This window comes from Polypterus senegalus, chromosome 7 (genome assembly GCF_016835505.1).
Source record: "Polypterus senegalus isolate Bchr_013 chromosome 7, ASM1683550v1, whole genome shotgun sequence".
Lineage (NCBI taxonomy): Eukaryota > Metazoa > Chordata > Cladistia > Polypteriformes > Polypteridae > Polypterus > Polypterus senegalus.
The window spans coordinates 26,132,579-26,148,986 of NC_053160.1; the positions used below are offsets into that span (position 1 = coordinate 26,132,579).

At 40.0% G+C, this 16,408-nt stretch overlaps 1 protein-coding gene across 1 annotated transcript in view; it reads right to left on the reverse strand.

Annotated features, from left to right (window-relative positions):
- thbs4a (thrombospondin 4a) overlaps positions 1-16,408 on the reverse strand; it is a 169,672-nt gene that overhangs the window by 106,270 nt on the left and 46,994 nt on the right. Inside the window, exons 7-8 of the mRNA XM_039758372.1 lie at positions 9,279-9,463; positions 38-175 (exon numbers count right to left, since the gene is read on the reverse strand). Of these exons, the coding sequence (XP_039614306.1) occupies positions 38-175; positions 9,279-9,463 (323 nt within the window). The remainder of the gene's footprint in view (positions 1-37; positions 176-9,278; positions 9,464-16,408) is intronic.

Consider the following 16,408-nt stretch of genomic DNA (forward strand, 5'->3'; position numbering starts at 1 on the left):
AAAAAAAAAACAGGAAATAAGGCCTTTGTTTACTCACTTGTTTATGGGTTTTAGCAAAACTGATCCCCACACCGTTAAGAAGCTGGCCTGTATACCCAGCAGGACATGCGTCACACCTAAATCCAGGAGACAAGTTAATGCAGCGCACTCCAGGGAAGCAGGGATTGAATCGGCACTGAAATTCAAAGAGGAGAAGACATTTTACAGATCACAATTATCAATAGCAAAACATGCAGTACACGTTCACAAAGACCTTCACAAAAGACCTTCTTTGTAAAATGTTAAAAGCATTCTGATATGTGTGATGATTTTCTGCCCACACCTGCAAAGAAAGTGAATTGGTGGATCCAAATTAGGCAAGTATGAGCATAACCCTAACCCTAACCCTAACCCTCATCCATGGCTACATCCGGTCATGTGCCCACTTCTGCCAAGATAAACTTCAGCTCTGTGTGACCTGGATTAGATCAAGTTAAATCTGAGAATGTTAAATGTTATTAGCAAAAGCTGGTGGAAAGAAGGACTTTAGGGACCTTCAAACCTCAACTTGATGTTATTTTGGACAATGTGAGTGTTTATGTCATAATTTTTTAATGTTCTAAAAAATGACTGTCTCTTCTCATCCATCTGTTTTCTTAACCCACTTTATTTAAATGTTCAGTGGTGGATCATTGAATGCAAGGCAGCAGCTAGCAGTGCATGGAGTGCCAATCCATTATGCGAGGCCTATTTACAGCCCCTTATTTGACAAAGTTATGTTTATTACTAGCTGTGCAACTCATCTAATTTAGAGTGAAATCTAAATAATCAAAACAGACCTCAGTGCATTCAGTGTTCATGTTTGCAGTGCACCACCTATTGGAATGCATTGCGTAATGCATATAATAATCTGATGCATTGTATTTGTCATTCCAATAGATGATGCATAACAAACATTAGCACTGCTTTTTCGAATCCCATAAAAAATGGCATATAACAGAGGAACAGCAACTGGACTGGCACACAGACACAGAGAGAGACAGTAGTCCTTTTATTAAGGTGGTTAAGAGGGAAGGATGTTAAGAGTACCCCAGAGGAACACCCACACGGGCATAAACAGAATGGGCAAACTCCACACATGCACTTATTTGAGCCACCCATATTTCTTTTAATCTTTTGTAATGACAATAGTAATCTGTGTTTAGAAAAGGAAATAAAACCATTTTATACGTTGGCTCCATGTTGTGTCACAAAGATGAAATTATCTGTTGTTGTGATGAGTAGTATGCTGGACAACATTATGAAGTAAAGTGCTTCAAGATGCCTTCAGTTTGTGTGACCACCCCAACAGTGAATATCCTTAAAGGGTTACAGGCTCATCTGGTGCCCATACCAAAATCCTGTCGCCTGGGGCAAATGCGGCATGTACTTCCTTATGAGTGCACAACCTATAATTCTGCTAATTGGGGGTATGCAGATGTTATTTACTTAATTGTCTGTTGATAGTCTAATGTTCTTCAAAGAGCAAGCAGTTCACATCTGTTGCTGACAGGATCTGGATTAAATATATATTTGTTTCTTTTATTTAAAGAGTCTGTAGAGTTTGCACATTTTCCTTGTGTTTCAGTTAATTTTCTCTGGATGCTTTGGTTTCTTCTTATTTCCCAAAAATTTGCATGTTAACTTAATTAAGAACCTTACTCTGGGGCAGTGACTGTTTTAGTGCAATGGCTGATGTCCCAGCCAGGGATGGCTCTTGACTTGCACTCAGTAGTGCCAGGACATGTCCCTTATCTTTGTGACTCGGTAATGGCAAAAGGAGGTTTGCAAATGGATGTGAGAATGGATGGGTGGATTTGCTACGCTACATTATTGAAAGTATTTGGTTCAAATAAGTTAGCTATTTGGCACTTATATAGGAATCTGTTGAATCTGCTGAATCATTACAGAAGGGCTTGGACAGATTGGGCAGATATGCGGCAGATGAAACTGAATGTCAGTAAATGGAAAGTATTACAAATAGGATGTAAAAATATTAGATTTGAATACACAATGGGGGGTGTGAACTCAAAAGTACACCTTATGAGAAGGATTTAGGAGTCATAGTGGACACTATCAACTGCCAGACAGTGTTCAAAAGCCATTAAGAAGGCAAACAGAATGTCGGGTTATATAGCACCCTGATGTGTGGAGTACAAGTCACAGGAGGTTCTGATCAGGCTTTATAACACACTGCTGAGGCCTAATCTGGATTATTGGGTGCAGTTTTGGTCTCCAGGCTACAAAAAGGACATAGCAGCGCTAGAAAAGGACCAGAGAAGAGCAACTAGGCTGATTCCAGGGCTATAGGGGATGAATTATGAGGAAATATTAAAAAAGCTGAGCCTTTTCGGTTTTAAGCAAAAGAAGATTAAGAGGAGACATGATCGAAGTGTTTAAAATTATGAAGGAAATTAGTCCAGTGGATCAAGACTGTTATTTTAAATGACTTCATCAAGAACATGGGGACATAGTTGGAAATTTGTTAAGGGTAAATTTCACATAAACATTAGGATGTCTTTCTTTACACAGAGAACCAGAGATAAATGAAATAAGAGACCAAGTAGTATGGTAGACAGGAGAACTTTAAGGACTTTCAAAACTCGGCCTGGTGTTATTTTAGAAGAATTAGGTGGATAGAACTGGCAAGCTATGTTGGGCCGAATGGCCTGTTCTCATGTGGGTTATTCTAATGCACTTAATATAATTGTCACATTGTCCTTTTGTACATAGTATAATATAATATTCTCAAACTCATTTATCCCATTAAGGGTACGTATTCCCAGACAGATTCCTGTGCAGGGCAATGGTTAATCCCGGACAGGGTACCAAACCATTACAAGTGCCACTCAAGCGTCTTCACACAGGTCCACTCAGGAGTTACCAGTTATGTCTTGTGTTTGGGGATATGGGGGAGCAATTGTGTATCTCATGAGAAGGGTAGTCACACTGGAGGAGAGGAGGGTGCTCAGAGCTGAGAGTCACGTGTGCTTTGTGCTGACGTGTGCTTTGCAAACGCTAGAGTCTGTTGAGAGTGTTGGTTTGTTCTGTGGTGTGAGATTTACATTAAAAAAATACATTTTGCTCTTAAAAACTTGGGTTTTGATTGCCTCTAAGGAACCGTGTGGGAATTTTTTAAAGCTTTTTTCCCTTTAGAAGGGTTTTTTGCTTTCCCGCACAAGAGCAAAAGTAGCTGGGTGTTTGGAAGTGCGCTTGGAAAAGTTATTTGTACTTGTTCTTTTTCTTGTTATCTGTATTTGAATTAGCATCGAGGCGGCAGGGTAGAAAGCAGCAGTAACTGATATCGGCATTTGTAAATAAATAACCGCGTCGTCGTAACAGCGATTCCTTAGTTTAAAGGAAAAGAAAAAAAGGCCGCGGCTGACTTCAAAGCAGTAAAAGGTGGAAACTCAGTAGTGCGCAGGTAAGCGGCCTGCGTTAAGACACCGTTCAGGCACAAGGAGCAGTAGGAGCAAATAAGGTAGTAAAGTTTTATTTATTTGTTTATTTTAGATTAAACAGTCCTTAGCGGTCCAGAGGCAGAACAGTTAAGTGGGCGACAGCGTATTGGTTCATTAATACGGGGGAATACAAACAGTGCGAGTGAAGAGCTTATAAGTAAGAAGAGCGCAAAGCTAGAAGAGACAGAGAAAAGTAAAGTTAACCTCATAGAAAGGCAGGCAGCTGAGAGGGAGAACAGTACAGGAGCTTAAGGGGGAAAAGGTGTAAAATATCTGTAGCAGATCTTAGTGTTACCATTTAAGTTAAGGAGCAGCTGAAAGAAGAAGAAATTTAATTTTAAGAAAAAAAAATATATAGTTAAGGCAGCTTAGTAATCCCAAATCAAATTTTAATAATGAGGCCAGTGCAATGCAAGTCCTGTTGGATGTTGGACTTTTAGATGATGGTTTGGAAGAGCCAGTTGTCTATGAGGGCTACATCTGCAAGAGATGCCAGCTGATCCAGCACCTCGAGCTCAGGGTCGCTGAACTGGAGGAGGAGTTGGCTGACCTGCGTTGTAATAGAGAATTGGCGGACTTGGCCCAGGTGTCCTTTAGAGAGATAGTGTGCACCCCTAAGGTGGCGGGAGGAGATTCCAGACCAGACAGGTAGGAATAGGTGGGTCACGGTCGCAAGGCGTAAGGTCACGGGTGCACCCTGTCCGGGGGCCTCAACCCCAGAATTAGAAGTGTCTCCACGTTATCACTGTCCTGGCGGAGCTGGACGGTGACTCTGATAATTCTGAGGTGGTAGGCAGGGTTGAGGAGCCCCAACGGGCCACCTCAAAACCAGTTCCCAAAAAGAGAGAGGTAGTGATAGTTGGGGACTCAATCATTAGGGGGATTGAAGCGCAGGTGTGCTCCAGAGAGAGAGTCTCGACGGTGTGTTGCCTTCCGGGAGCACAGGTGGGAGACCTCCTGGAAGGGTGGATAGGCTCTTGGCCAGAGCGGGTGGATCCAGTTGTCATTGTCCACGTTGGAACAAATGACATACATAAGGGTAGTCTGTCAGTTCTGCGATCCAAATTCAAAGAGTTAGGTACCAAGCTGAGGAGCAGAACTGACAAGGTAGTCTTCTCCGAAGTTCTGCCTGTGCCACGCGCCAGTCCAGGTAAGATTGAGGAGATTAGAAGGCTTAACGCGCGCTCAAATCTTGGTGCAGGGTAGAAGGGTATAGGTTTATGGGGCATTGGGACTCCTTTTGGAACAGATGGGACCTGTTCCGCGTGACGGGTTACATCTGAACCGGAGGGGCACCAATGTATTGGGGAGGCGTATGTGTAGGCTAGTCGAGGATTGTTTAAACTAGGGAATGGGGGGGCAGGGAGTTTAGGACAGGCCAGATTTAGATCTATACATGGAAGAACAAACAATGGTGTAGAAATAAAAATGCATAGTAATGTAAATTTTAAGCAAACACGTAAAGATAGAAGGATTAACACATTAAAAATAGCTTGCCTTAATGCTAGAAGTATCAAAAATAAGGTAAGTGAGTTGGAGTTGTATGTAGCAGAGCACAATTATGATATTATAGCAATAACGGAAACCTGGCTAAATAACAAAGATGGGGATGAGTGTAACATAGAGGGATACACATTTTTAGGAAGGATAGACAGAACAGAAAAGGAGGTGGGGTTGCTGTTTATGCCAAACAGGAATTAAATGTAAGTCATCTTCAGTTGGATGATGAGCCCCATCTTAGTGAGGACATGTGGCTTCGCCTGGAAAATATTAGGGAAAAAGGTCTCATTTTAGGAGTGTGTTATAGACCACCCAATTCAGACAGTAATTTCAACACACATCTTTTAGTAATATCAAAAGGCAAGTTTACAGGGGATATTATAGTCATGGGGACTTTAATTATCCAAATATTAACTGGGATAACCTTACAGATGGAGGAGCACAAGAGCAGGAGTTTTAGAAGTAATCGCACTGTTTTTAACACAGCATGTTAAAGCACCAACAAGGGGTGAAGCCTATCTGGATTTAGTATTCTGTAATAATCAGGATAGAATTGAGGGTGTAGAGGTGATTGAACCACTAGGGTCAAGTGACCATAATGTAATACAATTCTCAGTATTTTGTAAGAGTACAGATGCAAAGACTAAAATTGTTAAGTTGAACTTTAGTAGGGCTAATTTTGAGCAGATGCACAAAGTCTAAGTAGGATAGACTGGGATAAGCTTTTAAATGTGGAGACAGTCGAGGAGCAGTGGAACAGGTTTAAAATGTTTTACATGTAATGCAGGACAGATACATACCTAAATTTGGAAGTAATAGGAAACTAAAAAATCTCCACGATGGATTAATAAAGATTTAAAAAAGAAGTTGCAAAGGAAAAAACTGCTGTATAAGGCATATAAGACTAATGACTGCAAAGAGAACCGTAGCGTATGAGAAAATGAGGGCAACCATTAAGAAGGATATCAGAGAGGCTAAAAGACAGTTGGAGAGGAATATAGCAGATAAGGCGAAAGAAGACCCCAAGAGATTCTTTCAGTATTTTAGTAGTAAAAGAACAGTTAAGGAGGAGGTCAAGTTCATCAGGAATAGTAAAGGGAATTAAAAGATACAGACAATGAAATAGCAGATGCCCTAAACTTACATTTTTCTGAGGTGTTTACAAGTGAGCAAGTGGATAACCTGCCAGAGGTAAACACAACTACTAAGGAGGTACTGAGGGATTTGGAAATTGTAGAGGGAGAAGTGCTGCTCAGATTAAATAAGATGAAATCAAACAAATCACCAGGCCCAGATAATATTTATCCTCGTGTTCTTAAGGAGGCTAGTGAGTACATATATAAACCCTTGACACATATTTTTAGGAAGTCACTGTGCACTGGAGAGATTCCAAAGGACTGGAAAATGGCAAATATCATCCCATTATATAAAAAGGGTGACAGGGCAGATCCAAGCAACTATAGGCCAGTAAGCTTAACAAGCATCACAGGAAAATTAATGGAAGGAATTATTAAGGATAAGATTGAGCAACACATGACAAGGACAGGAGTTATTCTGAACAGTCAGCATGGGTTCAGAAGGGGAGGTCGTGTTTTACTAACATGTTGGAATTCTATGAGGAGGCAACAAAAGGATACGATCAAAGTGGAGCTTATGATATTATTTATCTGGACTTTCAGAAAGCATTTGATAAGGTGCCACATGAGAGGTTGGGCATCAAGTTAAAAGAAGTGGGAATTCAGGGTGATGTTTTTAGATGGGTGCAGAATTGGCTCAGACACAGGAAGCAGAGGGTGATGGTGCGAGGAACCTCATCAGAACTGGCGATGTTAAGAGTGGTGTTCCACAGGGGTCAGTGCTAGGGCCGCTGCTATTTTTAATATATATAAATGATTTAGATAGGAATATAAGTAACAAGCTGGTTAAGTTTGCAGATGATACCAAGATAGGTGGATTAGCAGATAATTTGGAATCCGTTATATCATTACAGAAGGACTTGGATAGCATACAGGCTTGGGCAGATTTGTGGCAGATGAAATTTAATGTCAGTAAATGTAAAGTATTACACATAGGAAGTAAAAATATTAGGTTTGAATACACAATGGGCGGTCGAAAAATCGAGAGTACACCTTATGAGAAGGATTTAGGAGTCATAGTGGACTCCAAGCTATCAACTTCCAAACAGTGTTCAGAAGCCATTAAGAAGGCTAACAGAATGTTAGGTTATATAGCACGATCTGTGGAGTACAAGTCCAAGGAGGTTATGCTCAACCTTTATAATGCACTGGTGAGGCCTCATCTTGAGTACTGTGTGCAGTTTTGGTCTCCAGGCTACAAAAGGACATAGCAGCACTAGAAAAGGTCCAGAGAAGAGCGACTAGGCTGATTCCAGGTCTACAGGGGTTGAATTATGAGGAAAGATTAAAAGAGCTGAGCCTTTACAGTTTAAGCAAAAGAAGATTAAGAGGTGACATGATTGAAGTGTTTAAAATTATGAAGGGAATTAGTACAGTGGATCGAGACTTGTATTTTAAAATGAGCTCATCAAGAACACGGGGACACAGTTGGAAACTTGTTAAGGGTAAATTTCGCACAAACATTAGGAAGTTTTTCTTTACACAAAGAACGATAGACACTTGGAATAAGTTACCAAGTAGTGTGGTAGACAGTAAGACGTTAGGGACTTTCAAAACTCGACTTGATGTTTTCTTGGAGGAAGCAAGTGAATAGGACTGGCGAGCTTTGTTGGGCTGAATGGCCTGTTCTCGTCTAGATTGTTCTAATTGTTCTAATAGTCCATATAGTCACAGGGTAAATGCAAATTCCACACAGACAAAAAAAGCTGGCAAGAGAAGTCCCTGCAGGATCTGTGAGACAGCAGTGTTAACCATCATGCTGTCCATAGGGCTCGTAAAAAAAAAATAATAATAAAGTGGGTAATGTGGAATTTTTCCTTTTAAAAAGGACTGTTGGAATACAATCCTGTGAGGGATGGCAGTTCCTTGCAGAGGACGTTCATATTGGGTCAGTTTATAGACACCTCCTTGAGGTATAGAGGGAGCACTGAGCCACTGATTTATTTGAGTGCTCTGCCACTGCAGCACTAGGCCACTAACAAATTAAAGGTTCAGAGTCTGAATTCCATTTTTTAAAATAAATGGGCAACTATATTGGGAGGCATGGTGGTGTAGTGGTGGCGATGCTGCATCACAGTAAGGAGACTCAGGTTCATGGCCCGGTCCTCTCTGTGTGGCGTTTGCATGTTCTCCGGGTATCTGTGAGGGTTTCCACATTCCACCCACAGTCCAAACACGTGCCAGTTAGATGAATTGGTGTGGCTGAATTGGCCCAATTGTGTTTGGCTTTGTGTTTGTCCTGCCTGTCTAGGGATTATTCCTGCCTTGTGTCTGATGCTTGTTGGGATTGGCTCCGGCTGCCTCTTGATGCTGCCCTAGATAAACACTTTAGAAAAATGGATGGATGGACAAATTATATTAGGATAATTGGTGCTGGGGCGGCACGCTGGCGGAGTGGTAGCGCTGCTGCCTCGCAGTTAGGAGACCCAAGTTCGCTTCCCGGGTCCTTCCTGCGTGGAGTTTGCATGTTCTCCCCGTGTCTGCGTGGGTTTCCTCCGGGCGCTCCGGTTTCCTCCCACAATCCAAAGACATGCAGGTTAGGTGGATTGGCGATTCTAAATTGGCCCTGGTGTGTGTGTGTGTTTGTGTGTGTCCTGCGGTGGGTTGGCACCCTGCCCAGGATTGGTTCCTGCCTTGTGCCCTGTGTTGGCTGGGTTTGGCTCCAGCAGACCCCCGTGACCCTGTATTTGGATTCAGCGGGTTAGAAAATGGATGGATGGATGGATAATTGGTGCTGTATCCATGTAAAGAGTTTCCTGTGTAATAATGCGATTTACCAAAAAGCCAACATCATGACAAACATATTAGGGCTTACAGGAGTTATGATAATCGTTAGTATGTTCCAAAGATAACTTGTAGACCTCTCAAGTTAATTAACTGAGCAAAATAAATGACTTTCATTGTTATTACAATAAAACACAATAAGTAACTTTGCTTCAAATGGTATTTTGATGCTGTTTTATGAAGTTGATCATTTTTGATAATTCGCATGGCATTAGTAGAACACAACAAGTTTAGATTTTTCCTTTGTATTTAAAACGTTATGATTGTGGAAAACTGTAATTTTTAAAGGGCTTGCATTTATTTAACAACAGAAAAGCTAATAAGCTAATACCCATGCAGTTTTCTTCTAAATAAAGTCCTGATATCAGAACTACAGCACCTCATCAATGTCTTCACAGGTAACCCCATCGCCTGTGTATCCATCAGGGCACGGCGCACACTTAAATCCGTCTTCAGTTGGAATACACATGTCTGGTAGGAAGCAGGATGTTGCAGTGCATTTTGGGATGTCTTCTTTATTCTCGTCTGGAAGCTCAGGATCGACTGTGCCAACTCCACCTAAACCTTGAATGACAAATTGAACATTGGTTGAGTTCATCTTTTTGTAAAAAGCATACAGTGAAGTTGTTTTTTGAGCAAAATGGCAAAATCCTTTACAATCCGGGGACCAAATAAATATTAGAACTCAGTTAGAGAGGTTGGGAGTTCTAGCTAAAAGCAGAATTGAATAAAAGTGTGTTTTGTCACACTTACTGCCATTGCAATAATCTTGAGTAATGCACATCTGCATAGAAATAACAGCATAAATCATAATTAATATATGGATTTAAACAAAAACATTTAATGTATATAGCAGCACCACTTAGTTGGCTTTGCCATTTCATGTATCGGGTGCGTTGTGTTCAAACTCCACACCTAGTTGCTCTCTATGAGGAGTCTGCATGTTCTCTCTGAGCAAGCCACATGTCTTTTGTCAAAGTACTTAACATTTTTCAGACGTTCAAAAAAAGGATATGTGTAAGGGTCATTCGTCATTCTAAACTGGAGCTGTGCGAGTGCGAATTGGCCCTGCGATGGACCACCTCACTGTTCAGAGATACAGTAACTCCTGCCACGTACCCAACACTGCTGGTTCAACTCTGAGCAACTGTAAAAAGTAGTCAAAAGACTGAGCTATTAAAAAACAAAGTTGCTTTCATGAATTAATGTTGTGGTTTTGCTGGAACCTCCATGTTTTATTTTCCAAATTTTTCAAAATGTATTTATGACTATTTATTTATGTATTTTGTCGTTGCTACTGTGATATCACTGTAGTAGGATTCTGTGTTTAAGTTTTTCGATGTTTTTTTTTACATGTTTTGGCTGAAGGCTGAGATGTCTAGTAACCTTCGATTCATGCTGTATAGCTGAGGGAAGACTCATGTCCAAAGTTATCCTGTAATGGAGCAAAAGAAAGGTTATTTTTCAGATGTTCCCATATTTTCAATAAGTGAAGAGCAGCCTGATTACTTGTAAGTTTCTTCTTTCACTTCTGTACCAAAAGTACAACTGTTATAATTTTGGGGTTCTTGAAACAAGCTGAATTGATTTCTGCATTCATTTTTAACTTCCATCATTTCCCTAATATTACCATGTTAGCATTGTGTATTTTGGTTTATCATCGTGTGTTTTTTTGCATGGTTACTGCTGTGTTGTTTACAGTGGTTGGACACATGACGTATTAGAACAATCCAGACAAGAACCGGAAGTTCAACAAAACAAAGCTCGCCAGTCCTATCCACTTTACAAAATAGCATCAAGTCAAGTGTTATGAGTACTTAAAATCCTACTGTTCACCACACTACCTGATAGCTTATTCCATGTGTCTATGGTTCTCCAAGCAAAGATAAATGTTCCTGTAGGAGCCATTTTCCTAGTTCTATAAAATTTCTGAATATTTTACTAAATAATAATTCATAAAATATGGGAGGTTCCTATAACCCCAATGAATAGAATTGTGTTGGTATTTTCCTATCATTTCTAACAGCTTTGAGTGAACAATGTTCTCCAGTTAGTGTCTTGCCTTGCCTTGTGTAAGGTATAGAGGTATACGGTTTTTAACCGTGTTCGTGTTTGTGCTTGCGCACGTGACCGTCCCTGGGCACATGTCTATGTGCCAACCGGCCTACGTGGCCTTTCGAGTGTGCAGTAACTCGTAAAACTGCACTTTTATTTAAGTGTTAAACCATATGCTTAAAGCATACAGAAGAAGAAATTAAGAACCCTTAAGTATAGAAAGAAGTAAAGAACGTTTAAGTATAGAAATAACTAAAGTTTCTCAATAAAAGCTAAGTTTATAGAAGATACATTTTTCCTTTTTTTTGCCTTTATTCTACGTGTGTAATTATTTTACTTTTAATTCTTGTGTGGATTATTTGCCTTTAACATTCACTAAATATTTTAAAACAAACTTTTGGACTGTGAGATTTCTTTGACACGTGTCTTACCCGTGCCTGACTTCACCTTATGCATCGGCGGCTACAGTTGCAATGTTTGTGTGAAATTTACCCCTAACAAGTTTCCAACTGTGTCCCTGTGTTCTTGATGAACTCATTTTAAAGTCACAGTCTCAATCCACTGACTAATTCCCTTCATAATTTTAAACATTTCAATCGTGTCTCGTCTTCATCTCTTTTTCTTCAGCTCTTTTAACCTTTCCTCATAACTCAGTTCCCTGCCTATGTAAGATGGAGGAGCACTAGAACATAAGAACCAAGAAGATGGTGCAGTGGAAGCTCTGCTGCCTTGCAGTAAGGAGATCATTGGTTCTTGCCCTGGGTCCTCCCTACGTGGAAGAGCTTTGAGTAGTGAGAAAAGCACGATACGGAGGTAAGGAATTTAGGGGTAACTATTGACTCTGACCTGAATTTTAAATCACATAGTAATCAGATCACTAGGACAGCATTTTTCCACTTAAGAAATATAGCAAAAGTTAGACCTCTTATAACATTGCCAGATGCTGAGAAATTAATCCACGCTTTTGTTTTCAGTCGACTAGATTACTGTAACGCTCTCCTCTCAGGACCACCCAAAAAATACATCAATCGATTGCAACGAGTGCAGAATGCAGCTGCTAGAATCCTTACTAGGAAAAGAAAATCTGAGCACATTTCTCCAGTTTTGATGTCACTACACTGGCTACCTGTGTCATTTAAAATTGATTTTAAAATCCTGCTTATAGTTTACAAAGCCTTAAATAATCTCGCTCCATCTTATATTTCAGAATGTCTTACACCTTACACTCCAAATCGTAACCTTAGATCTTCAAATGAGTGTTTACTTAGAATTCCAAGAGCTAAACTTCAAAGAAGTGGTGAGGCGGCCTTCTGCTGTTATGCACCATTACTTTAACATGGTTTTCTCATAACTTCCTTTTAGTTTAATCCTGATGCTCTATATATTCAATTAATTGTCATTACTATTCATGGTGGCTCCAAAATTTGTACTAACCCTACTGTCTCTTCTGTTCTTTTCCCGGTTTTCTGGGGTGGCGACCTGCGCCATCACCTCCTAATCAAAGCACTGTAATGTCCCTACATTGATGGATTAAAGGCCAGAAGTCCACATGACCGTCATCATCAAGTTTTTCCATGAGAACCCTGAATACAATCAGGGCTGATTGAGGTCATTTATGTTAGGTAGATTGCCTAGAGGGTACTGGGTGGACTCGTGGCCTGGAATCCCTGCAGATTTTATTTTTTACTCCAATCGTCTGGAGTTTTTTTTTTTGTTTTGTTTTTTCTGTCCTCCCTGGCCATTGCTCCCTACTTTTTTTCTATGTTAATTAGTGTTCCCTTATTCTAATGTTTATTTTGTTTTTTTTTTCTTTCTTTATCATGTAAAACACTTTGAGCTGCATAATTTGTATGAAAATGTGCTATATAAGTAAATGTTGTTGTTGTTGTTGATACAAATGTAAAGAATTATTATTATTAACATAAGAAATTTGACAAACGAGATGACACCATTCAGTCCATTAAGCCTATTTGTTTAGCAGATAGTTAAGCTGTCCTAATATCTCATCCAGATTCTTCTTCAAGGTTGTCAATGTTTCTGCTTCAACTCCATGTTTTGGTAGTTTGTTCCAGAGCCCCACAGCTTTTCGTGTAATGAAGTGCTTCCTGGCCTCAGTCTTAAATGCACTTCCCCTTCATTTGCACTGATGTCCTCGAGTATGTGATTCACCCTTAAACAAAAGAATGTTGCTAAATCTACTTTAAAGATATCTTTCAGAATTTTAAATACCCAGACTAGGTCTCCACGAGGTCTCCTCTGCTCGAGACTATACAGGTTTAATTCTCTATCACAGTACAACATGTCCTTAAGTCCTAGGATGCACTTGGTTGCTCTCTTCTGCTTAGCCTCAAGTGCTGCTATGTCTTTCTTGTACCCTGGTGATGAGAGCTACACACACTTCTCCAGATGTGGTCTCAATACTGCATTATATTGTTTAAGTATAATATCCCTTGACTTAAATTCAAACGTTTTTATGATATTGTAATAAGTATACAAGTTTAATATATCACTGTGCTCTGTACAAAAATATTTTATAAATCCACTCTTCTTTCTACTCACATGTACAGCAAACACAAGGCCAGATTTAGCACACAGGAGTTCACAATATAAGAACTGCTAGGCATGCATTAGAAGACAAGACAGGGACAACCGTGAAATGGGCATTTCTGTCTGTTAGAGTCAGCATGAAACTGTATCCGCTTTGCCTTGTTTGGAATGGCATGATGCACAAACGTAGAGGCCTGCACATGAAGGAAGAGCATAAAGCCTTGGAAAATTGCCCGGCACACCTTTGAAGTCAATGGATGGGAGATAACATCATCCGATCCGGAAAATCCTTCCAACGCAGCAACGAAAATGGCAGACTCTACACATTGGGCTCCCACTCCCGAACTGGGTTTTTGTCATAGCTTTCTCGTCTGTTATGCGGCGTAACCCGTCATTAAAGAAAGCTAAGTTATTTCTCCTATGGGATTTATTACCTCTGTATCACTAAGGGAGGGGGATCGTCTTTTAATATCATATCTATAGAGTTGTGGCTTATGTGACATACCACAATTACAAAACAACTTATTCCAACAAGGGAGCTAGCGCCACCTGCTGGATACAGATATAACCTAGCATTTTACTGCTCTCAGTGTTCATGTTTGTGAATATATCAATAGGCTTTTTAGGCATGGCCAGCATTTAAAATCTTTCTAGGAAGCCAAGAATTTTTCATATGTTGTTCGACTTCAGATATGGTTAACGTGTTGAGTTTTGTTCACATAATCTTTTGATTTTTGAGTTTTCATCTCAATCTGCCCTTGACATGTGATTTATTTTGATCATCTCCCTGTTTTTTTCTTGGTCCTTTATGAACTGTCATTTCTCACCTCCTTGGCAAAACAACTACTCATTTGTTTCCTTTTGCAGTGTTGTACAAATTATTGAACATCTTAGTCTGCAGCTTTCAGTTTTTGGTTTAAATTGAAAACAGCTTTCTGGTGTCATGTGCGTCAGGTTCACGCCTGCAGACAGAAACTGCCTTAGAGCATCTGTTTTTAATGTCAGCCTTCTCTCCTTTCATTGAGACTGAGGAGGAGCAAAGAAGAGGATAGCCTTTAATCTAGAGGAGTCTAATAAAAGGTATACGTGTCCTTAGCAAGCGAGATGGCCATTATGGAAGTTGCCTGACGAGGACACAGAGCTACATTTTAGAAAATGTAAAAACAAATACTGAAAAAATGAAGTTTGCAAAGAGAAAAACTTACATCATGTCCAGTTGCTTAACAACATTTTTTAAGGTAATTCCCCATAAATGTATCAAGTGGGGCCACCTAACCTGTATGTTTTTTGGGATGTAGGTGGAAAACCAGGGTACCCAGAGAAAGCCCAAGCAGACAAGGGGAAAATGTCAGATTCCACAGCAACAGTGACCATACATGGGGCATCAACCTAAGAGGGTGGATCCATGAGGCAGCAACGCCAAGCTCTGTGCCACCACACTGGCTCCTTTTGAGAGTTAGATTTATAAAAGTTTTCCAAAAATTGTTTGTTGTAAAGCTGTTACTTGTAATAGTGTAGTCAGACACAAAAAGAACTGAAAATGCACTAAACTGCCAAACATCTCTAGTATTCATCTTTGGCATCAAGACAAACTGCTGAAAATGAAACTGATGTTGAGTAAATAATATTTAGATTAATCCAAATGAAGAAATGTTGGTTCACTGGCATCCTACTTGAAATTTCTTTCATAGACAGGGACTAAGCTAAGCCATCTTCTGAACATGATGGTTTTCTATTAGAAGGCTATAAGATGCTGGATCTCCAGGTCCAAAACAGGATTCGCTTACTGGTATCACACCTGGGACCTTAAGTGACAATCACTTTGAAGAGGTAATGATAAATGCCATACCTCTGCATCACCAACATACTAATAGTTAAAGACGTGAAAGTCATGGCAGTGGAATTCCAAATTTCAAACAATACTGGACTGCTTTATTAAAAAATGAGCCACAAAGCACCATTAAACGAACATTAGCAACACTCTATGTGTAAGAGGAGCCAACTCTGGGCAGGTGCTAGAAGCAAAAAATGGACAAGTCTAATGTTAGGAATCAATAGATTTTCCCACCTTCCACTACCATCATCTTCTTCCAGTGACCAGTCACCTCACACTGTTTTCTACTACATCAACAATTACTTTCACTTCAGTGGCTATGGCCAGTGATCAGTCTAAATCTGATTATCATAACTGAAGTCTAAGTGATGAAGCTCCACACAGGAATATCTGTGGAAGTAGATAAAGTTATTCCAAAGAACTTAGGGCCTGTGCTGACCAACTTTGTGGTATCCTCTGCCACCTGTTCAGCCTGTCACTAAGGCTCCAAATAGTGTTGTGGCTGATCCAAACAAGACAGGCACCTCTTCACCTAATGATTACAGACCAGTGTTCTTTAAATCCCATATCACGAAGACCTTTAAGAGGCTGGTCCTGGACTATATGAGTCTTGTTGTAAAAGACCACCTAGACCCACTGCAATTGGCCAATGCAAGGTTAGAGTGGGAAGATGTAATTACCTATCTGCTCCACAAGGCTTATTCTCACCTGGGCAAAGCTGTTGGCAGTTGACTAAAGGAAACTCTCACTCCTTCTGATACCCAAATAACCTAACACACATCTGAAATGAAACTTGTTATGTACTCGTATCTATTCAAAGTTATATGTATTTTATGTTTTATTGTTGCATTTGTTAATTTTGACCTATTATTTTTCATGTATTTCTTATTTCTTTTGGTTTTATTTGCAATTCTATAATTATGTTCTGTCTCTGGAAATGTTCTGATTGCTCTTTATGGATGAGGCCACCCTCCTGAGCCCTCACTCTGGCTATATAAATGAGCTGAGAAGGTTGAGGAGCAGGAGATCATTTATTTTCTGTGCAGTTTCATAAATACTGCTTTCTGCGTGGA